The sequence below is a fragment of the Ictalurus punctatus genome, chromosome 21, assembly GCF_001660625.3.
Source record: "Ictalurus punctatus breed USDA103 chromosome 21, Coco_2.0, whole genome shotgun sequence".
NCBI classification, from domain to species: domain Eukaryota; kingdom Metazoa; phylum Chordata; class Actinopteri; order Siluriformes; family Ictaluridae; genus Ictalurus; species Ictalurus punctatus.
In genome coordinates this window covers 12740550-12764602 of record NC_030436.2, presented here as the reverse complement: position 1 = coordinate 12764602, position 24053 = coordinate 12740550, and the positions used below count along the sequence as shown (strand labels likewise).

The following is a 24053-nucleotide window of genomic DNA, read 5'->3' as shown; positions in this document are numbered from 1 at the left end:
AGGCCTCTGCATTAGAGGTGTTAAACTTTACTCATGTGCAATGGAAGCCCTGTATTGATCCCCGACAGCGCATAGAGGATGAGCAGGGTTGCGGCATTGTCTCCGTGTGGGCTGGAAAGCTCTCTAAACATAAAAGATTTATTAGCCCTCCGACGAATTCAAGGAAAATTGAACATGGCTTCAAGTATGCACTGTGGAATTTACATAAAAATAGCTTTGGCCTAACAGACATTTGGATATTCATGTATTAGTCAGGATGATATTAAATGATGCTACTAAATAAAGCACACACACACACACACACACACACACACACACACACACAGGTTGGGAAAAGAAACAACACAAAAAACATGTAGCTCCTATTTATCAGAGGTGACCAGGATTAAGGACACACAGTGAAACCTGGGTCTCCGTTTGGGCTTTCCAGGTCATCTGGACGTTCATACTCATACCAACCTCCCACTTTATGTGTCTTCTTCATATTTAAAAACCAACCCGAGTCACTCACAGATGCTGGGTTTCTCATTCTACAAAACATGATATAATTCACATTTTACAGCCTTGGAATGAAAATGCCTCATTTATCATCTTTTACAACAAGGTCTGCATTTTTGTCTATCCTTACTGTGTGTGTGTGTATATATATATATATATATATATATATATATATATATATATATATATATATATATATATATATATATATATATATAACCTGCACACCTGCAATTTTAGACTATTGTTTGAGTGAATGAAATAAAACAAAACAAAACAAAACAAAAAACAGACAGAAAGGATGGCACACTTACAGCAACTCTTTCTGGATCTGTCCGTTCTCCTCCGGACGGGTATGGATCACTGAGAGCCCAGCTGGCCCGTTCGGCTCATTCTGACTGGAAAACAGAAAGCAGACGAATAGTAGTATAAATGTTTTGCAAGCTCCATGACACTTTTCCAGACTAGTCACAACAATCCTGTAAAATACTGAAGCAGAGTCACCCCAACTTGCTTAATAATTCAGCAGTTAGCAGTACAGTGTTACACTCAATCAATACACACCCATTTAGCTCTGTGTGTGTGGGTGTGGGTGTTCAACTATGGCCGTAACCGTTCAGAGGGTTTAATAGTCCCGAATAAATATTTGAAGTGAAACTAAACATGAAACTGGGGCAGCATGAACAGCATCCCGGCCTAGAGTGTGAAGAATTTATCATGTCCTGAAGCCAGATGAAGGTATCACACTCCTGTTCTGCCTTTAACCTGACAGCCACTCACATTCAGCCACTTGTGACAGTATCTCGTCCCACTTTAGAGAACGCAGATAGGCTGTGCTCCAGGGACTCATGTCCCAACGCCAAGTCCTTCAAACTTATACAGAATGCAGCTGCTTCACAGGGACTGATTTCACTTGCACTGGAGTAGGACTGAGTAGATCAGTTTTTTCCGGGTTATAACACAGACTACTGAAGCTGCACTCCACCGTGCCTGATCAGAAATGTAAGACTGCATCGTGGAGGGTTCATAGCTAAAGTGCTATGAGATGCTACATACAGGCTGAGCGAAGTAAATTTGTTCATCGCTGTATTATTATTATTTTTCAGTGACGCCTACAATATGCAGATATGCAAATGATTTTTGAAGTTGTATACAGATTATTCTAAATAGCTTAGAGGTTCCAGATAAAGTTAATGCAGGCCAATCTTTTAACATGTCAAGTGGCTTGTCATATATTCACATCACAATATGCTATTCCTGGTCATATTCCATTAAGGACATTTAAGCTCATTTCTATGGCACTGAGAGTCACAATAAAGGCCGCACCTGATGAAGAAATATAAACAAACATCCAGTATCTAAAGCGCTGTTTAGCAGTACAGTGCGTTCTGCAGCTGTTGTGCCATGAACTAAATTATTAAGAGGGAAAGATGTTCAGTGTTCTACACTCTGTATTTCACAGTGACAGGGGAGTAGCTGGTTAAGGGTCTAGATGACCACAAAGCAGAATTTAAGTGAACCATGGAAGTGAACTGAAGATCTTTGGCAGACTAGAGATGTCTCACTTCCTACAACAAATTATGCTTTAGAATGGCATGCCAAATAATACAAATACAAGTGGTCGGGGCAGTCTGCTAATTTACATACAGTCACACTCACGAACACACACACACACACACACACACACACACACAAATGCATGTAAAAGACAACAGACAACGCTCAGGAATCCAGTTAGTCTAAAGGCAGATGGACAAATCTAGAACATCAGCGGAGAAGTGTGTGTGTGTGTGTGTGTGTGTGTGTGTGTGTGTGTGTGTGTGTGTGTGTGTGTGTGTGTGTGTGTGTAATCTCTCAGGGTCTTGCGACTGAGCATGCTTTATCATGCATAACCCAGAAACCTATATAGAAACAGAACCAGTCCCTGCACTATATCCAACACATAAAGGACACGATAACATTATCGGTCACATTCTAGTCCGCTCGTGATTCTAAAGCTATTTCACGTTTGACGACACTCGTATTTTTTGGAGCACACCAACATTAAACACACATCTACCTACCAACACTCATACAATCCTGAGGTACAAATGTCTGTAAGGATCTCCTACGAGCCATGGATGTCTCCCTCCAGCACTGCATTGCAGTCCTGCCTGACCTCCAGCTCCGAGTTTCCAGTCATGCTGCCTCTGCAGCTGCCTGCCTCTCTCTCTCTCTCTCTCTAGCTGGCTCACTATAAACTTCCCCCCATCCCTCTCTCTCTCTCTCTCTCTCTCTCACTCTCTCTCTCTCGCTGCCGTGCTCCGCCAAAGCGACCCTGCAATGCCGCCACCTCACCTACCTGACTCGCCGGTCGGCTCGGAACTTCAGCATATTTCCTCGGATCAATTATATAACAAACACGGTGAGCACCAGATGGCCAGAAAAACAGACAGTGAGAGAGAGAGAGAGAGAGAGAGAGAGAGAGAGCGAAAGAGAGAGAGAGAGAGAGAGAGGGGGGAGCAGCTGATGCCAGGAGCGTCTGTTGGGTGCTAGATACAATAATTGCTGTCCTCCTTTCTCTCCTTGAGAACATAGCCTCTATCGTTCTCTCATTCTCTCTCTCTCCCTTTATTTGCTCTCCCTTTCTCTCCCTACTCCGCACTCTTAGCCTTCACCATCCTTCGTTCCCTCTCTCTATATCTCCCATGTGCTTTCCTGCTTTCCCAGAACTGCACTGCTCAGCTTGTTTGGTCCCTATGACTGTCCTTCTTTTTTCTCTCCTCCTCTCGTGTCTTAATTCTGTCCCCCCACGACCACCATCATCCCTCCCTCACAGGATCGTCTGACACTGAATGACCCATGTGGGGCCTGAAATCAGAGGGCAAAGATGTGGACATTCGTTAATGATGACCAACAAACCCATGGGAAAGCCATGATGGCAAAACGTGCCACAGAGTGGGTGTGGCAACTGGAAAGGGGGTGGGGTTTAAACAATGTTAGCCATGCAGGACCCGCCTTCTTCCTGATCTTACCCAGACACATCCCTGGTGCTTCACACTAATAAGATCAGCGTTTCATAGAGTGACACCATCATCCTGGAGCAACTACTACAGCCATAACTCAATGTTAGGATGATTCCTACATCCTTACAAGACATTTTTTATTCATGTGAGCCATTTGCTGCTATTATAAAGGGGTTAGCTTTTATGTGCCTTTATAAATCAGGAGGTATGATGCTGACAAGACAGAGTAGGCTGCTTATTAAAAATATGTTCACTCCATTTCAATGCTGTGCTTGATTTATAGAATCAGAGCACAACATTTTCCAAATTAGCATCCATAATGAGTAATAACGTGATGTAAATCTATAATAATTTGACCATAGCACTGCTGCTATTATTTCCTGTCACAAATTGTCTATTTTTACATTTCTATTAGATTAAGCAGACTACTCATTTAAATTTTTTATTAGACTGGAAAAAAAGACTTCACTTCTAGATATAAACTAGTGTAGCCATTATTTATCTCTTCAGCAGCAGCGGTTCATGACCATGGACTTTGGTGGGGCAGGACCACATTAATAATGACATTGCATAGGCTACTATCTAGTGAATTTTTAGAGTAACCCTATAATAGGCGGCTGTGAGTTGACAAAATACAGTCATCACATTGAGCGGTTTTTAGACGTAACTTTGCTCAGTAGAGCCGGTGTGCTTCCCAACAACAGCAAAGTAGTAATATCATTAATCAGGGTTGCCAGATTTATATCTTACAACAGAAATGTTGTTCTGTACATCACAGACACACTGTCTGCACTTACAGTTTGCCTTTATTTGTGGAAATGTATTTGATTTAATTCTGATTATTTGCTATCAAACAAGATCTTGGCAGCCATGAACACAGCATGTGAATAAAATGATTACATGTGAAAAAGAAATACTCAAGTGAGAAATTCACATCTGAAAGATTAAAGTCCTACAGGTCAGCGTGTGAAAATAATCCCGAAAAAAATATAACCACATGCGCTATATGTGAAAAAGTCCAGTACACGTGGAAAATGTGTGAAACAACACTTGAAACGTCTAATTGTCTGGAATACTTGAGTCCCAGAACCAACTGTATTCTTGTTTGGGGGCAGGGCTCATAACCACAGGTATGCTTTCATATACTGTAGAAGATTTCCTTCTGATCTATAGATTGATTGCTCAACTCTGTATGTCACTTTTGGTAACAACATTCAAGCAGCGAAGAAGCACACTTTTTTTCAGGAATGCCTGCAAATAAAGAGCTGTTCTCATGGAAGACATCTGTAGCCATGTAGGCTTGCACAAGATGTACATTTTCCATGATGCTCTCAGTGCAAACATACACAACAGTGCACCAGTTCCATGAAAGTTTGGTTTTATATATTAATAAGGTGTTACATGGCCTTTCCGCACCATCAGGAAACCTGAAACATGTGAGAAGTTGAACCAATCACGTTACTCGGCATGAAGCGCAGGTAGCTGAGAGCTTCAGCACATGATGTGGATTGTACCAGGGGGTCGGTGGAAACAGAACACTGTTTTCAAGAGGACCAAGGATAGGTTCTTTGGATCAGTGTCGAGCTCGGAACCAGCTCTTACACTTCACCAAACTTGAGTCTGGAACTAATAATGTATGCATGAAAATGAAAATAAAACCCAACAACAACTATTCAGGAATTTCACATGAATCATGTTGGCGTGAAAGGATAGATGCATGCATGAATGCATGTGCAATTGCGCCCTGTGTAGGGCTGACACCCCATCCAGAGTGTCCCATGCCTCATGCCCTGAGTTCCCTGGGATAAGCTCCAGTCTTCCCACAACCCTGTGTAGGATAAGCAGTACAGAAAATGAATGGGTGAATTTTCCTCCCACTCTAAAAAGTTCTGACTGACAGCCATGTTGTTCTTATAAAAGAGAGTAACTACGGCCCCTACCACCAATGTCTTGTGACCTTATCACATCTATAGATGCATTGTGCTGCCTTCTGATTGCATCTGTGCAGAGTTTTTTGACTGGGTCTCTGTGTACTATATGCAAAACCTCTGCTTTCCAGTGTGCTGTTTATAACTTCTACACAACGTTTATTCTGGATTTAAGCCCCAAAGTTATAAACTCTGACCTAAGCAACTGTGCTGAATTTATATTTGCTTACACTTCAGATTTTGCAGCTGCTTTCCAGATGAATATTATGATTAATATTCTGAGGAACACACAACCGAAAGGAACGAGGAAGGTCATCCGGGGGGTTAGTTTGTTATCAGTGCTCACAGGGTTTCACAATGAATTCTATTAATAATCTCTCAGCTCTCAGACAGCAGTCTCACTCATAGATCACCCAGAGACAGCGCAGACAATAAGCAGCTTATGATTTCTGTTGAGGTGGAAAGTTTTCTTTTTGCTTTGTTTTTTGTAGGGTTTTTTTTTTCCTTCAAATCCCACCATGTTTTTTTTCTGTTTCTTCAAAGTAACACAACTGATGTCATACACTCAGGGTTATGTTCTGGCAAGTCAGCTATAAAAAAAAAAAAATGACCTATAAAATACAGCATGTAGGGGCATGTTAACAGGAAGTGATTTGCTCCTGATAATAAGAAATTAATCAACATAAAACAACACTTTATTCCTGTCAATCAGTCAATCCCAATCTAACAAAGGTCATGTCTTACTTTGCTCTGACTTGGCAAAACAGCTCAGTGTATAAAAGATTGTTTCCCCAAGCGTTCAAGTTCGCTACAACTGTGAGGAGTTTATCTGGCACTGTGCCTACTTTTATTGTACTCCATATTCCCAAGCCACTGCTACTGAATCTTCTCCATTTCCTTATTTAAAAAAAAAGAAATCAAAATAGGAAAAATCACAATTTGGCATAGCACACGATGAAGCATTTCTGGCAAAGGAAGCCCTTTTGCTTGTTTAAATGTTTTTGTTTTTTTTACCACTGCCACTTCTACACCAGACCCAGAGAAACAGGAAATTTTCACAGAAAAACTCTGATTAAAAAAAAAGGACACTCCAAACAAAAGGTCGTTACAGAATATTGGTTTTCTATAAAGGTCAACAGAGATGCCAAACTCTAGTGTAATTACACTGACATCAAAGATTCACTTCATCAACGATGGGAGAAAAATATGCACAGCAATGACCATATGTCCAATTACGTCAAGCTCAATCTTTAATATACTGTATATCAGTGTGTGTGTGTGTGTGTGTGTGTGTGTACTGTATGTGCATCCACAAGCCCCTTCCCAATTCCTGGATCACCAAGATGGCGGTTTCACACACATAAACACACAAACCTCACAGTCACCACATCACAGTAGCCATATCCACAGCGGCAAAGGCTATTTTACGACGCAGTGGACGAGTGGAGGAAGGGATGGGGGATGGATAATTAGGCATCAGTGCTGCACAGTAAGCCACTGACGACCCTAGCATGGCTACGGCTAACCACAGCTTTCACTTATTAACTGGCTCCAATCCACATAATATGTAATAACGCATTCCCAGTACATTATTACAAAAAAAAAGATACACATAAATAAAGGGGGAAAAAAATAAAAAAATACTAATAAAGTAAGAATGGTACATTTGTGGAAGGTGGTGAGCTAATGGTAATTTCTTGCTACTTCTTGGTCATAAATAGTGTGTATTTAAATTTTGTCTGTTAATATTTCTAAATTTACTTCAGTGCCATGAGCAAATGACTATGACGTTGAACTGCACAATGTCAGCAATTCTGCATTGGGTCAATTACATACCAAATACAGCCATTACTTAAACTACCCCATTATTATCCATCCATTTTCTGGACTGCTCATCCTACACAGGGTTGTGAGGAGCCTGGAGCCTATAGTATGCCAGGGGTCTTGGGGCACAAGGCGGGAGACACCCTGGACACGGTGCCAGCCCATCCCAGGGCACGATCGCACACACTCACACACCCATTCACACATGACAGACAATTTGGAAATGCCATTCAGCTTACAACGCATGTCTTCGGACTGGGGGAGGAAACCAGAGTATTCGGAGGAAATCCCTGAAGCACGGGGAAAAATGCAAACTCTCCACAAGGTGGAGGTAGGAATTGAACGCCTAACACCAGATGTGCCCCTATTATTATCAAATGAACATATTATTAAATGAAGCTGACATGTTTAGATCCACGTCGGAAATTCACTGAAACGGATAAGTACTTGAAGTTCGCCACGATGTTCTTCCAAGCCCTTCTGCAGAGGATTTATTTGGATATATTTTATTGTTTCCTTACATTCCTGCAAATGATAGATATTGTTTTGTATCTGGCAGGCTAATGGAAGCCATCTCTCGATTTTACTTTACATTTACAAGACATCGATTCTGTTACAAATTAGAGTTAAAAGAAAACAGCCATGTTTAAACTGAAACCTGAACAGAGTGGTCTGTATTGCAGCTGATAACTAGAAGAGATTCAGTGCTATTGTGGCTGGTTATGACGTTTTGGTGAAGATGGTAATAGTATAGCAGATCCGACTGTATGAATTAATGATGCAATGTTGCATTTATGCACTACAATACTCAGTTACAGGCAACCTGTAGGTATGAAAGACGGTAAGCTCATATTTCAGGATATCACAGTGTGTATGTATGTGTGTGTGTGTGTGTGTGAGTGTAGTTGTCCACAAAGCTTGTTTCTCAATACACCACTAACTCTGTTAGATGCCAGTCTAATATCCGTATTACCACATTACTGCTCAGTATCAGTTGTGAGGGAAATTACAAATTTGAACTTTGTAATATGTTTGTTCTTATTCATGTTCATCTGTGGATAACGCCTAAGAAGGCCATGTCATGTCACTGAGATCAGTACAGAATGTTTATCTACTTACAGAGACACAATTCATATATAATAGTGGTTTAGTACAAGGGCTTCAGAGCGCTCTCATTATTCTATCCTGCTTTATTCTATCCTGTATTAACCATCTTTCTGTAATAAACCTTTTTACCTTCAGAGGACGAGTCTGCGAGTGTTGTCTAATTTCCACGACAATTTGGTTTGTCCTGGCTGGGCTGCGCGAGTCTTTCAGATTTTCTGGACAATAAGCAAACCGGAGGACGCTCGTAAAAGAGTTTGTGTTGACGCGAAGGCGAGTTTGTCCTTTGCTGTGCAGAGCGAAAGACCGATACAGCCTTACAACTGACTGGTAGGGTTCATAAAGAATTTAGAATTAGAATTAGAATTTCAGGAAGTCATAGTGTATTGATGTCATACTGTATTGCTGTTATAGTGTATTGCTGTATCTATGGAAGGGAGTCAATGATTTAGAATTAGAATTTTATGAAGTCATAGTGTATTTCTGTCTGTATGGAAGGGAGTCAATGAGATAAGAAATGTGTGTATTACATTGAGAGAAGTATTACATGGAGCGATTTCTTATAAGAAGTTCCAGGAACTTCGTCTCTGCGACGGCAGAGATATTGGTGTTTCTTAGATCACAGCTTCAAAACTAAGATATATACCGAGGGGTATATATAAAGAGAGCGATAATAACGGTAAAAATATTTGCTAACGGAAAGAGTCCGGTTTGAGCAATAAATAAGTAAAGAGAGTACTTATTAAGAAGTGCAAGAGGCGTAGTATTTTTACGGCAGATTATTATCAAGTGGCATGCCCCATTGACTCATTCCATCATATCAGCGGTACATGATACATTTGGCAAATTTAACTCTCATCATTCTATCCTGCTTTATTCTATCCTGTATTAACCATCTTTCTGTAATAAACCTTTTTTTTTACCTTCACAGGACGAGTCTGCAAGTGTTGTCTAATTTCCACAACACAGTTCAGAGCCTTTAAAGGAAAAATCCACCCTGAACAACTTGCATATTAATCTTCACAATGGCGACCAAGATTTAATTGAATACATTTGGTGACAATAGTGAAAACTGATGAAGATTTAGAACTGCTTCAGATGTATACTGCCATCTGGTGTAGGGATGCCTGAAGTACACTCACTGTTAATGTTAATGTTTTAATAATGGGGTCAGACAGTCAGTTGGTCACTTACTCACTTAATGAGTGAAAATGCCTCTTTTATGTTGGCCACTAAGTACAGAAAACAAATTATATTCTACTCTGGATAAAGTGAAAAATATGCTTTCCCCCTTCCTCATGCTATACATGCTTATGATGAGTGCCCTTTTACAGAGCGAGAGCGAGAGGGGGGGGGGGCTGTACCCAACTCGGTGTGGCACAAAACTTTTCACACCTCGCACAGTTCTTAACAGCGTCTAACGTTCACTTCTAAAGATCTAATGCATCAGTTTAACACGATGCATGCGTTTGCATCAACTGCAAGCTCGAGAAGTTTTGTAATGAATCAATTCACTCAGCCTATAAATCGTTACTGTTCTGCTTAACTTCAGTTCATCTGGCACATTCATTTTCACCATCCATCCATCTTCCATAATGCTTACCTTACACAGTGTTGCAGGGGAGCCTGGAGCCTGTCCCAGGGAACTCGGGGCACAGGGCACAATCACACATACATTTATACACTATGGACAATTTAGGCCAATCAGCCTACAACGCATGTCTTTGGACTGGGGGAGGAAACCAGAGTACCCAGAAGAAACCCTGAAACCCTGCAGCACAGGGAGAACATGCAAACACTGGAATAAAAAGGAGTAAGGTCATATTTCTTGCAGATTTTCAGTGAAATGCGGGTCCATCAATCTTGTGAGGTGGCTAGAGTATATATATATATATTATTCCATATATATTTGCCAGGCTCATCCTGATGACATCATACACAGGGGAGGGATGAGTGTCTGGTTTATTGGTTTCTTTCACTGTCTCTCCCAAGTAGATGGAGCACACTCTAGAGAATATCTTTCATCCCTCTAATATTATACAGTAGGCAATAGGAGCCCTGAATAACAACAGGCTTTATTGCTTACGACCACGTTTTTGCAATGTTTGTAAATCTAAAGTGCAAGATTTTACTTAATCTCTAATCTCAGTGAGCACCATTCTAGCTGAGGATTCCATGACTTCAGTTAATCTCCCAATTATTTCATTGCGCAATCCTGCCTTGACAGTTCTCATTATCGTTTTTGTGCACTGGGCCTGCTAAACATGTACTACAGAAACCAACATGAAAAAAGGAAGCTCATGGAGATTAAAGTGTATCAAAAAACACGCACCTGATCCTCTCCCCAAATGTCAAAGAAGACTGCAATTACAGTCAAAGTTGCCAAAGCGAACAAAAGCAATGGCTTATTGGCGTTGGCTCCGGAAGAGCAAGAGATGGAGATGTATTGATGGAGCTGCGGATGCCGCAATCAGAGCAGAGATCATCAGAGATAAAAACTAATCTGGCTGTGCATAAATCATGCTGTGACTGGTGAAAATCATGGCAATAGTAGCACACACCTTAGAGTAACTAGTGTTGTGCATTACTGTTCACAATTTCAGATGGTTCATTTGGTTCATTCCCTGAAAAAGAAACTGAGAGCACTGTGTGTGTATGTGTGTGTGTCATGTAACTATAAATCTGCACATAGTATAAAACTTTAGCCTTGAATGGTGATTTCATCAGCTGTCAGAGACTGACACATTACAAAAAAAGGCCTAAAGAAGAAGACAACATATTGATCTCTTTTAAGGACATTTGATCTTGAATCCTGGAGTATCAGCAGTATCAGTTGAGTTACATGTAGGCTTTTTGACTTCACAAGGTTGTTTAAGGTGATCAATTGATCCACAACATTCATGACAAAAAAAGTTGGGAAGAATTCGGAAGGAAAAAAACTCTAGCTGTTACACAACTAACAGAAAAATGATATCACAATCATGCAATACATCCCTCCTTAAGAAGTTTGGAAAATCTAATGAAATAAAGAGATCAATACTTAATGCCAATATACAACATTGTTTGATTTAAACAAGCTTGATTAAATATATACCGTGTGAGAAATAAGTATTGGATGCATCAACATTTTTTTCAGTAAATATATTTCCTACGAGGCTATTCACATGGAATTTTCCCCAGACATCAGTATTAACTCAAGAAATCTGGAAATATAAAGAATTCACAACATTAAAGTCCATAAATAAAGTTATGTGTAATAAAGAGGAGTGAAACAGGAAAAAAGTATTGAACACGCTAACGGAAATTTATTTAATACTTAGTGGAGAAACCTTTGTTTGTAATGACAGCTTCAACACGCTTCCTGTAAGAAGAAATTAATGGGCCGCAGTATTCAGGTGTGTTTTTGGCCCATTCTTCTAAACATATTGTCTTTAAATCTTGTTCAATAGGATTCGAGTCAGGTGACTGACTGGGCCATTCTAACACCTTGATTTTTTTCTCTGAAACCAATTGAGAGTTTCCTTTGCTGTATGTTTTGGATCGTTGTCCTGCTGGAAGGTCCACCCATGTCTCATCTTCATCATCCTGGAGGATGGCAGCAGATTCTTCTCAAGAATCTCCCGGTAAAGGGCTCCATTCATCATTCCTTCAATTATATGAAGTCTGCCAGTACCATGCGATGAAAAACAGCCCCACACCATGATGCTTCCACCTCCAAACTTCACTGTTGGTGTAGTGTTTATAGGGTGATGTGCAGTGCCATTTCTTCTCCAAACATGGTGTGTAGTATGACAGCCAAAAAGTTACATTTTGCTCTCGTCTGACCAGACTACACTCTCCCAGTATTTCATAGGCTTGTCCAAATGAGTTGTAGCAAACTTTAAACAAGCTTCGACATGCTTTTTGTTTAGTAATGGAGTCTTGCGGGGTGAGCGTGAGGAGTGGAGTGCATTGCCTATTGTTTTCTCTGTGACGATGGCACCTGCTGCCTCCAAGTGTTTCTGGAGCTCTTTCTGAGTGGTCCTTGGCTCTTGGGCTACTCTTCTGACTATTCTTCTGACTCCCTGGTCAGAAATCTTGTGAGGAGTTCCTGTGTGTGGCCGGTTGATGAAGGAGTGATGTTGCTTCCACTTGCAGATAATGGCCCCAATGGTGCATACTGGAGGATTCAGAAGTCTTGAAATACGTCTGTATCCGATTCCATCAATATGCTTTGCAACAATAAGTTTGTGAAGGTTTTGGGAGAGCTCTTTGCTTTTACCCATCATGAGATGTTTCTTGGATGACACCTTGGTAACGAAAAGCCTTTTTATAGACCATCAATTTACTAACCCAGCTGATATTAATTTGCACAGATAGCAGGTATAATTACTTACAGATTTCAGCTGGTTCCTTGGCTTCCCTTCCCTTGCAGAACTGCTTTTTCTTAGTGTGTTCAATACTTTTTTCCTGTGTCAACTTTATTTATGGACTTTAATGTTGAAAATTTCCAGATTTCTTGAGTTAATACTGATGTCCGGTGAAAATTTCACGTGAATAGCCTCATTGGAAATATATTTACTGAAAAAAATGTTGACACATTCAATACTTATTTCCCCCACTGTATATATAGGATCTCCTTCCCTCACAGCACAAACCACATTTCTGAAAGCCTGCAAGTGGCCTGAAAGACGTGTCAAGTACATGAAGCGCCAGAGTATCACGTTTGTTTTGTGATCCTGTATACTTTCTCAAGACTGTCCAGCAGCAACAATCTTGAGCAACATGTACAGTTCCTCAAAGGGCGACGGTGTGGTTGAAACAAAGAATACCAGTGAAACAAAGAAACAGTGAAGACTCAGTGAAGGGCGTGAACTAAAGATGAAGAAGAAATGGCGCTAGACGGAGTGGAGGATTAGGGATTGGAATGCACTTTAAACCAAATTCGGAGATTATATTTGGAATCTGGCTTCTTCAATTAGTTGAAACACAAGACATGTCAAAGCAGAAGGCTGTACATCTGAAAGACTGGAAAATTCCATATTCATTCCTCAATTATATCACTACTCAAGCCTTTAATCTGAGGAATAACAGAAGGATGAAAACAGAGCTTCCTCCTCTGAACATGTATTAATCATGATTTATTCAGTGAAGGATGTTCACTGATGGATCCCGGATGCGAGATAAGGAATTAATCAAATTAGTGAGCAGCAAACTGTTACACAAGCCATCTGCTGACAAACCAGATAGAAAACCAATATAAGTGATTTTTGTTATTGTTGTTGCTGTTCAAGGTTACTGTTAAGTGGCTTTCTAGTGCACTTGAATGGAGCAACATAATGTTCATACTTTGTAGCTGGCACATGGTCTTCCTTTTCACAATCTCAGTTTAGGTAAACTAATCTAGAAATTTCCACTCCTCTTTCACATCTGAATATGAGTGCCAAAGTCTGCATACCCTTAGAAAACTGGACAACGATAAAACGTGTTAGGTTTCACAGATGTTCCTTCACTATAACAAGCAACAAAAATGGAGTCGATGTTAAGATATTAATAGCGATAAACCAAAAGGACTTCAGATTAAAAGTATGGCATCGCCCTTATAAATGTGACATGTGAATGTGATTCTCTAATAAGCTGCATTCCCTGCAAATGTGTGTGTATCATTTCCTGCGATGGACTGATATTCCCATGCTTCACACCTAGTTTTCCAGGGATAAACTCTGGATCCACCGTGCCCTGATCAGGATAAAGCTCTTAATGAAGATGACTGGATGAATGAATTTGTTTACTCAACCGTTCCCTGATGAAATAGTGGTGCATTTTCTATTTTAACCTTTCAAAAACCACAGGGGTGCAAACTACTGCAATCAGTTTTATCGCTCCTCTCCTAAACTTACCTTTTTTTTGTGCTTTTTTTTCACACCATAGGGAAAAAAAGTATACCAGTCCAATAGCATTGCTGATGAAAGTTTCAGAGTTGAGATGAAATCAAACATCGGTATGTCAGTGATCTGAACTACATGACATGAAAAGGCCTACACCAGCATAGACAGAGAATCTATATCTACCTAGCATAACATAGCATAAGATCTTAGTTACAGGTAATTTGATATACCCATGGCTGGGATCATTCTTACACTCAATTTCCTTCAAGACATACAGTGTGTACAGCATGTTTATAAGAAAATGCTTAGTGAGTGTGGAAAGAAAATCTAATTTAAAAGATCAGTTTGTAGTGAGAATGGAGGGAATGGAGTGGGGCAGCAACAACCACACACACACTTCCCACTGTGCCAAAGATTAAAGAAAATCTATCTAGGCTTACAAGAATAACAATCTAAACTGTGTAGAAGAGAAAAAAACATCTCATCTACATAGTGTTTTGTTTTTGTTTTTCCAAGATAACAGTACAGTAAAATAGGCCTAGAGTAAATATGTGTTACAACCAAGACTTATTGTTTAGGTTCTGATTCTAAAAATAAATATTTTAATTCAGGAAGTCTAATTGCTAACTTGAGTATATTTACCTCCTGCTTTCAGAAACGGAATAAACTACAACAAGCCTACTGTGCTCAGGAAAACCCCAAACATTAACTGCTGCACCGTTGCCAGATCTGGTTTAAGCAAACGTTGACCCCGGCACTGCGCTTTTTAATTAGCTTACTTGGGCTAAACATGAAAACAAATGATGACGAGTAGGAGTTGGATTGGTTCCCAAAGTTGGAAAGTACCATCTGTAGATGCTACACATTAAAGCGTTAATGTAGTTTTGATGAGGGAACAGTGACGCAGACATAACGAGGTCATGTGGGTGTCTACAGTTTGCTCTGAGGGGAATCATGAAATCAGCCCTTTATGGTGACCTGAGTTTCCTAATTAATAATGTTTTAGGCCAAGCAAATCTTCCCTAATCCTTTGTACCCCATTGATGGTACAGATACTGTATTGTGTAAACTGCAGCAGAGAGAATTTACAACTTATACTATAAGCAGAGGTGCAGTATATACGAATGCAGAAATTAAATAACTGCTTGACTTACATTTCCGATTTAATCAGGAGACGTATCACCTCCTCTTCATGCACACTGGGTCTCATTTATCAATCTTTTAATAAAGTTGCATGTAAATGTTTTTAGAAGTCATACCTATCTAATAATTCCAGTCAGATTTACAAATGTTTTGATAATGCAGATCTTCTTTGTACTTACAAGTGTATACTGATAAATGCAAATCACCCACAAAAAAAGCGCATTCACGACATGGCTGCTGGCTTAAATTTAGTAACGGCCATAAAACTCTATAAAAGCTAAAGCTCAAAACAGCTGAAAATGACAAAATGACAACTAAACAATGAAAGCGTGCCTCCTAATCACAGTGTGAGCTAAATCTTCCAGCAACACAGTTCAGCCATCGCAGCGTGTCAGCTAACACAGTCACATGCTAACTTTTCCTCCTGTTTCATGGTGCCATTTCTTTTGTACTAATTGAATAGCTAGACTTATTTGTCTTAATTTATGGATTTGTTTCGGATTGCTTTGTGACACATCATTAAAATGAAATGCCGATAAGGAGTTGCACAAAACGTTTGCTTTGTAATTGAAATAAATAAGCTGTTTATCCTTACGTAACGTAATCCTTATTTAAATGTGCAGCAACTCATTATACGATTATACAAACAATCCAAACAATCTCATGAAATAGAATTTACACTAACTTAGGAGCTCTCATAGGAATGTTTTTCTGAACTAACTGGATTCTCATGAATACCAAATATCTTGTGTGAATTATACATTTTGATAAATGAGGGCCAGTTAATACACTGAGATTTCCGCAACCTCAAATAAAAGTTATAGAAAATTACATAAAAATAAATGCGATAAAAAGATCTCATCTATGCACTATTTCAAAGTTCACCATACAGTCTTTATCTCATCTTCCACATCTACCCTTTTATGATGACTGTTTTCAATCTTGCACCGATACGTAAACACGCTCATGTAAGCGTGTATGCACACACACACCCACAACAGTGTTTAAAAAGCATTCCTCAGAAGAGTACATCTTTTCTATGGGCACTGCTGTCAAACTGTGCTAAGACACAATCTCATAAGACAAACTGTGTGGCTTTTTGCCAACGTGCAGTAATAGCGTGTTTTGTGCCAAGACCACAGCACTGTGTTGTTGCAATTCAACACAAATTTCGACAGCTGTCTTCACCTTAGGACTTCTCCTTGATACACAGGCGTTCACTAAGTGATCGTTAAAAACTAATCCTAACAAACATGTAATGCCAGTCTCGTCTAGGTGTGAAAAGACTGTCCACGTGAGCAGCCGAGAAACTATCCGTTCTGCTTCCTGATGACTTCATGAAAGGGCAAACAAGACATTCTGGCAGACAGACAGGTGTGTCTGAGTATGAAGTGTGGCAATCCGGATATTGTGACCAGTTATTAAGTTTTGAGAACCTTCCAGATTTTGAAACAAAAAGATCTCCTACAGAAGCCGTCTTTCAAAACTCGTCTTGTTAGTTGCTTTGTTATTGTTGTGCAACGCAGATTGTTCTTGAGTGTTAATAGCCAAGTGGACTATTATTAAATGAGATACTCCAAGCTGCACTTGATGAGCCAGAAAGCGTCACTTTTATATCTGTAACCTCAAGATCACCCTCTCCCTGATCCCTGCACCAAACTCAGACAAAGAGACGAGTCCTACTGTATGCTCACTCAGAGAGTATCTCCAAGGCAATAAGATGGCATCAGTGTGTCTTTTGTGAAGCTCCACAAAAAACAATATTTAAAACAGAGAAAGCTTCTTGGGTGTTCAGCAGTTATGTTTTACATGTGGTCCCAAGGCCAAGGTGGTCCGAATCATTTGCAGTATCTAGATACAGACTTAAAGCAAACAATAAGACTTGTCATAATAACTTTAATGATGATTTCTGAAATCTTGAGCCCTTTCCATTCATTCTCCCATCACTCCTGTTACTGATAGGAACGTCAATTGAGTGATGTACAAACATTGAAATAGGAGCTGCAAAGTAAGCAAGGATGCAAAGCAGAGACACAAAGCCAACTAGTTACTCATTAACATCATGCAGCCTAAAAAACACACACAAATCTTTAGATCTTTGTTTTGGTATCTGACATATACAAGCCATCTGTTTATATCCCTCACACACACACACACACCCACACACACACACTCACACTCCACATGGCCCCCATCACCTCCTATCCAGACGCAATAGTCCATAACTCTACTTCTACCGACTACCGAATCAAAAGCAAGTGTTGTTTACATGAGACAAACAAGAAGGATGTAGAAGACCTACCACGCCGCACCCTCGTCCTTCATCTCCTCTCCTTCTGTCATCATACTGTTTCGACTCCTGCGACTCCTACTACTGCTTGCTTTTGCTTTATTTTCCGTCTCTCACTTCCTGGCTGAAAAAGGCAAGCCAGGATCCAGGGGCGGGTATGAGTGGAATTTAAACAAGAAAAGCAAAAACAATCGCTTCTTTGCGGGTGATATTTCTCCTTTCTCCTGCAGCTGAACTCGTGCACGCATATGGATTACATTCTTGGTGGAACAGCCAGCTGGATTTAAGCACCACGACCGATCCTACTGTCTCTTTACACACACACACACACACATACACACACCCTTACTTACACACACACACACACACCCTCAGTATGGCCCCAACCTTCTTGCTTTCCTCCACCCCAGCTCTCTACTACTATAGGGCTGGGCTTCTGATGCTTAACTCTTTCAGCAACCTCCTATTATTCATACACTAAATTACTCAACAAAGTTAAGACTTAAAACCCAGAATCTTTCTGTATCAAACCATTAACCTGCAGTGTAGAAGTAAATACAGAGAGGTTCAAAGTTAATGAACCACAGAAGGTTGCATAACATCACAGCATGATTTATCCAAGGCCAGTTGGATTGAATTTCTGTGTGGAACAGAGAAAGTTTTCCAGTTCTGAGCAAAGTCTATACATATATCTAAGTGTTTCATATGCCACAGATTCAGACCCAGCAGTGCAATAGTGCATGGTGTTCTAGACCAGAGTTGGCTATACACGTTACAAAGTAATTTACAAGGTTACTGTATTCTAATTACTTTTTCTAATAACGCAGTAATGTAATGCATTGCATTTTAAATTTATGTGATTTGACAGTTATTACAATTATTGTGTCAATAAAATTACGTTACTTGCGTTACACATATATTGTTAAGAAAATGCATTTTTAAAATAAATCATGTTTTGCGTGGCTGCCAGGGGTGTAACCCAGCCTGCGCATTGGGGGCTGTAGCCCCAAAAATTTTTCTTTAGCCCTGAATAAATCTCCACTTAGAGCGGTTTGCCACTACGTAACTGAACGTCATTATAAGAAGACGGCAGTGTTGTAATTTTATATCTTCAGTGAACATAGGTTAGACCAATCAGACCGGGTTTACAGGAAAATTCGTTGAAACACTCGTGTCGTATTGGCTGACAGGTCTCACTTCTGCCAAACGCTAGCTCACAGTCAGTGTGAGGAAAAATGTATATACGCTTTTTTTTTTTAACGAGTAAATGGGTTGAAAGTGAAACAATACCATCCTCTGAAGCTGAGCAGGAAAACAAGGTGTGTAAATGTCTGTATGAGTTCCAGTTTACGTGAACATGATATGAGCATAAGGAAAGATAATGTACTTTACATGGCACTGTAGCAGCTAAACCCATACAATGATAGCTTAGTTGTGCCTCTCCTTGGCTAGCAACACCAAACTAGCCTAGCTAGAAAAGTTTTATATTTTATCATTCTGGTAGTCCTACACTGACGCACGCTAAAATTACTGAAATAACTAGAAAGAACTTTGTAGTTTTGTAGGTTTGATAGGTTTTGAAAGTAACTTGAGTAAAGTAATTAGTAATCTGATTACTTTTTACATGCACTAAACAGATTACAATTTTAAAGTAGTAATTAGTAATCTGTAGTGGATGACTTTTTTTGAGTAACTTACCCAACACTGTTCTAGACATGTAACTCTATATGTATCTGTTCATTGCTCCAAATATTACTCTCTGTATCACCATTTGGATGAAACCCAAAGTGGGTGTGGCCTAAACCAAATTTTTTTTATTTCTCTCTCTTTTTTTTTTGCACAAAATAGAGATGTGCATGGGACTGTTTGTTTCATCCCACTCACTCAATTAATATTTTTGTTTGTACCTCAACAAACTAGTAGTGATATTTGAAGCACCTCAACCTTGACCAGGCAGTTAATAAGAATGAATGAATGAATGAAACCTTGTTCACGATCATGACTGCTTGACCACATGGAAGTAAAAACTCTGCATATTTCTAGTCTCAGTCTTACAAGTAACCTTTCTAGGTAAATAAAAACAAAAACAAAAACAAACTGTTGCGTCCTATTCATATCTAGGTTTGTATATGTTTAGAACACATTATCTGATCATTCTGAATAACGTAATGACGTTTGGTTAAATGAAGTTGTCATTATACGGCCCCAGTTTACTGTAAATATTTCAAACAAATCATTCATTCATTCATCTTCAGTAAGTATTTTATTCTGGTCAGGGCTGAACTGAATCTGGAGTCCTCCTGGTAACACTGGGCTGAAGGCATGTGGTTCTTTCTGGGTGAGCCATAAAAATATAGATGGCCCACACACAGTGTGAATCAGCCCGCTCGTAGCTGCCTGTTGAATTTTGGTACACCATTAACTAACCACAGACACAACACCATCTTTTCTGTCCAACCTGCCACTGCTCCTCACCTCCTGCTGTTTCTCCCCAGTCAAACCTCATCAGTCAAGAGGCACAAGGCTCATGTCTCTGGTCCTCATTGCCAAAACAAACTCTTCATTGGGATTGCCCCATTATTTATCCTGGCCTGTCACGGCCATGTGCCCAGCATTAAGACAAATGTAACCCTACTTTGTTTTGATAAAGTTTTCTATTCAGTTTGGCATAAAGAGAAGTGTGGGTTTTGTTTCTACACGAGCGGTGAATTCCATAACAACACATGCTATGTCTAACTCGTGCAATCTACATTTCTGTATAGAATCTCGGACTGGCCTTACTAAAGTATTCAAACTTATGGGAAAGGGATGAAGTCAAAACAGACTGGAACCTCCCCGAAGCCTGCTTTCCTGAAGAATGAACTTGAACACAGAGTTCACTGACTAATTGGACATATCTCTTCTGCTGCAACAGAGTGCAGGAAAAGTTCACTTCATTTTTCTTCCACCCTGATATAAATTTCCTGAGGAAGCCAATAGTGTAAAATTTATTAAAAGATAATGTAAGTCCACATGTGGTTAGCTTTGTACCTGAGCCTTGAATACAACAGTTGAAAACAGTTGAAAATCATTTTCTTCTTCTTCAAAAAAAAATGTGCAAAATATTTTCATATTAATCAGCACCGTAACATCTGATATTTGGCGAAGCCTCTGCTAGAGAGAACAACAGCACTGAGCTCCCTCATGTATTCCAGATATCCACTTTTTGGTGATCCGGAACCCACGTAGCCTCAGATTCCTGTTCTTGGTTAACAGGATTGGAATCTGATGTGATTTACTACTGTTGTAGCCCATGCACCTCAAGCACTGATGTGTCGTGCTTTCTGAGATGCTTTTCTGCTCACCACAGTTGCAAAGAGTGACTATTTTATATATATATATATATATATATATATATATATATATATATATATATATATATATATATATATATATATATATATATATATATATATATATATATATATATATATATATATATATATATATATATATATATATATATATAGATAGATATATATATAGATAGATATATAGATAGATTTACCCAGATTGGTCATTGTGCTCTGACCTCTCTTATGAAGAAGTCTTTTCCCCTAGCGGAACTGATGCTCAGGTTTTTGTTTTGTTTTTTAAATCTTTTAATACCATTCTATGTAAACGCTAGGGACTGTCGTGTATGAAGCAGAGCTCAGCAGTTTGTGAAATACTCACACTAGCCTGTCTGGCACCAACAACCATGCCTCAAACTATGCCTCAGGTCAAAGTCGTTTTCTGTTCCCCAAAATTTTGATGTTGGATGTGAATGTTAACTAAAGTTCCTGACATGTGTCTGCATGATTTTATGCATTGTGCTGCAACCATATGATTGGCTGATTGGATAATAGAATGAATGAGCAATTGTTCCTAATGTGGACGGTCAGTACATGTAAATAAGTGGACCATGGGTGAACATGACATTGAGTCCTGTGATTAAAGGCATCAGGATGGGGATCCGGGTTAAGCTTAGTGGTTAAGACAGTGGACTCCTGATTGGAAGGTCATGAGTTCAATTCCCAGCACTACCATCCTATACTATTGGGCCCTTCAGCAAGGCCCTTAACCCTCAACTGCTCAGTTGTATTAAAAAAAAAATTAGATTAAAAAAAAACTGTAAGTCGTTCTGGACAAGGGTGTCTGTCAAATTCCGTAAATGTAATGTGATCACACAGCATTTGTTAATAGATGATATTATAATAGTAAGACATTCAGGTCACTACTGACGTGCATTTTAACTGTCACATACATATAGCCAAAGAGAGCGAGCGCACACACACACACACCATGAGTAAGCAAAGTCACTGAATGGAGAAACCATATCGGTTCCATCTAGAACTATGTCTGTGGTACAGAAAAGAAGTGGAGTTCAGGGGTTACTTCTCAGAAATGTTAAGATTCCAAGCTCAGTCTTGATAAGCAGTTTGAAACTGGGTAGCAAATGAGAGATAGCCCCACCTGACCTTTGCTTTCATCTGGACTACATACTGTTACACATGACGGAGATGAAATCATTTCAATCTGGTTTTCAGAAGACAGTCACTTCTCAGCCTTAATGAGGTCAGGCAAGTTATCACCCAGAATTTACAGTCAGGCCGGTTTTCGTCCACAATACACTTTGCCTTAATTGCCATATTGATCCTTATGCACCTAAACTCAATCATATTTAGTCTGGAATCATGTCCTATCTGGGCAGTGCCTTTAAACTTTCACCTCCTGTGCTATCAGCCGCTATTCCTCAGGGTCACTGGCATGCCTGGAATGTCAACATGGATGAGAGTTCTTACTATACACACAGATATCCTACCCTTCAGCACAAACACAGGCCCTCTACTTGAGCACACACAAACACTCTACAGAAAACACAAAGTGTCTCCTCCAGATAATTCATGCCTCATACTCAGGCTGCTCCTGTCAAATACGGGGAAAATAGTTATATATCATAGTCTGGCCACACAGCAGCCCAAAGAATGAGGCTGAACTCCTCACAACTCCCCACAGTGCTCTTTCCAACTCTCCCTGGCCAATTAAAACATTCCAGCCCAATGGCCTTTGTTTTCACCATGGCCCATTAACTTGTAATTTACCGCTAATCTGTAAACCAAGACGATCTGAAGCACCAGCTGTGCCCTTAAAAAATATGCTGCTTACTCACCATTATTGCCTGATGCTGTCTAATCAAACGGGAAGAAAAGCCAGGTACGGATCTGTTTGAACATTTTAATGAGTTTAGCACACAATAAACGTGTAAGCATTCTCACTTTGCCCCAAGCCCAACAGCTGGATCTTATTATGATACAATCTGGATCTTATTATTAGACAATTTGGTCACTTTATGCTAGAACCCCATGGTATGCATTAATTTAAATGTGCAATACTGGTCACATGTAGCAAATAAAGGAGAGTATTATGGGCTGTATGACAGGAGGTGAAGAATGAAGGGATTAAAGAGGGGTGGAGATGGTGGCCTTACCTCCCCAAGGGAGATTAAAGTGGAACAGGTAGGAGCATGCTTCAAGAATGGAAAGAATGTGGGTTATCTTTGGAGGACGTGTGGCATGGCTATTAGCTGGACCAAACCGGTGCCACAAGTGTTGTTACAGCCCCTTGATCTTCTGAAAAGCAGGAGTGTAATCTCAGAGTCTCTAGAGAGACTGTACTTCAAGGATGATAATGGATTATCAGGTTAAATACATGGGGACTGCGGAAATTAAATGGAAGCCCTTCATTTTTATTTTTCCATCTGGTCTCTGAACAACACAAATGCCCAAGTAGAAACACTGACATTGCTGACAGAATCATTTCTAAACTCCTCAGTAATATATCCTCAGCCTCTATTTTCTACTTCCCACACTAAGTTTAAGCCACTGTTTTTGAATGCAATGTAAGTTACCCAGTCCACTACTCATAACACAGTGCATAGGATAAGTTCTAAATCCTTCTAAAAACACAGGATTATGTAAAATACATTTAATATTTGATCTACATGAAATGTGACACACAATGATTTACCACTTTATCTTCAAACAAAGCTGTGGGTTATCAGCACTTCAGACCTCCACAAAGCATTTTTTTCCATAGTGGCTGTGGTCATTTAACAGGAGGTGAAGCGCTGCTAATATTCACAGACACGTGAACCACATGAACCACATTCGTTTTTGTTTACAAAGCCAGTCCTTAACAGGAATTAAGCAACAATATAATGAGTTTAAAAAAAAAAAGAAAAGAAGAAGAGGTACTTTGTGCCTGATATCTTTACACATTGGTCTGTGTAAAAGACCTTAAATAATGTTTTGCCCTGAAGGTTAGTGCAAATCATAATAACAACGCTAGAGTGTTGTGATGTATTGCTTTCCAC

At 39.7% G+C, this 24053-nt stretch overlaps 1 protein-coding gene across 11 annotated transcripts in view; it reads right to left on the bottom strand.

The window, feature by feature from the left end:
• plekha6 (pleckstrin homology domain containing, family A member 6) overlaps positions 1-24053 on the bottom strand; it is a 103010-nt gene that overhangs the window by 45967 nt on the left and 32990 nt on the right. For 3 of the 11 annotated variants that reach the window (XM_053673994.1, XM_047149346.2, XM_053673996.1), the window contains exons 1-2: positions 17672-18069; positions 813-896 (exon numbers count right to left, since the gene is read on the bottom strand). In XM_053673994.1, the coding sequence (XP_053529969.1) occupies positions 813-896; positions 17672-17715 (128 nt within the window). In that variant the 5' untranslated portion in view covers positions 17716-18069. Of the gene's footprint in view, positions 1-812; positions 897-2561; positions 2683-2839; positions 2887-17671; positions 18071-24053 lie in introns of those variants that run through there. The other 8 variants (XM_053673997.1, XM_053674001.1, XM_053674000.1 and 5 more) reach the window with 5 other exon arrangements.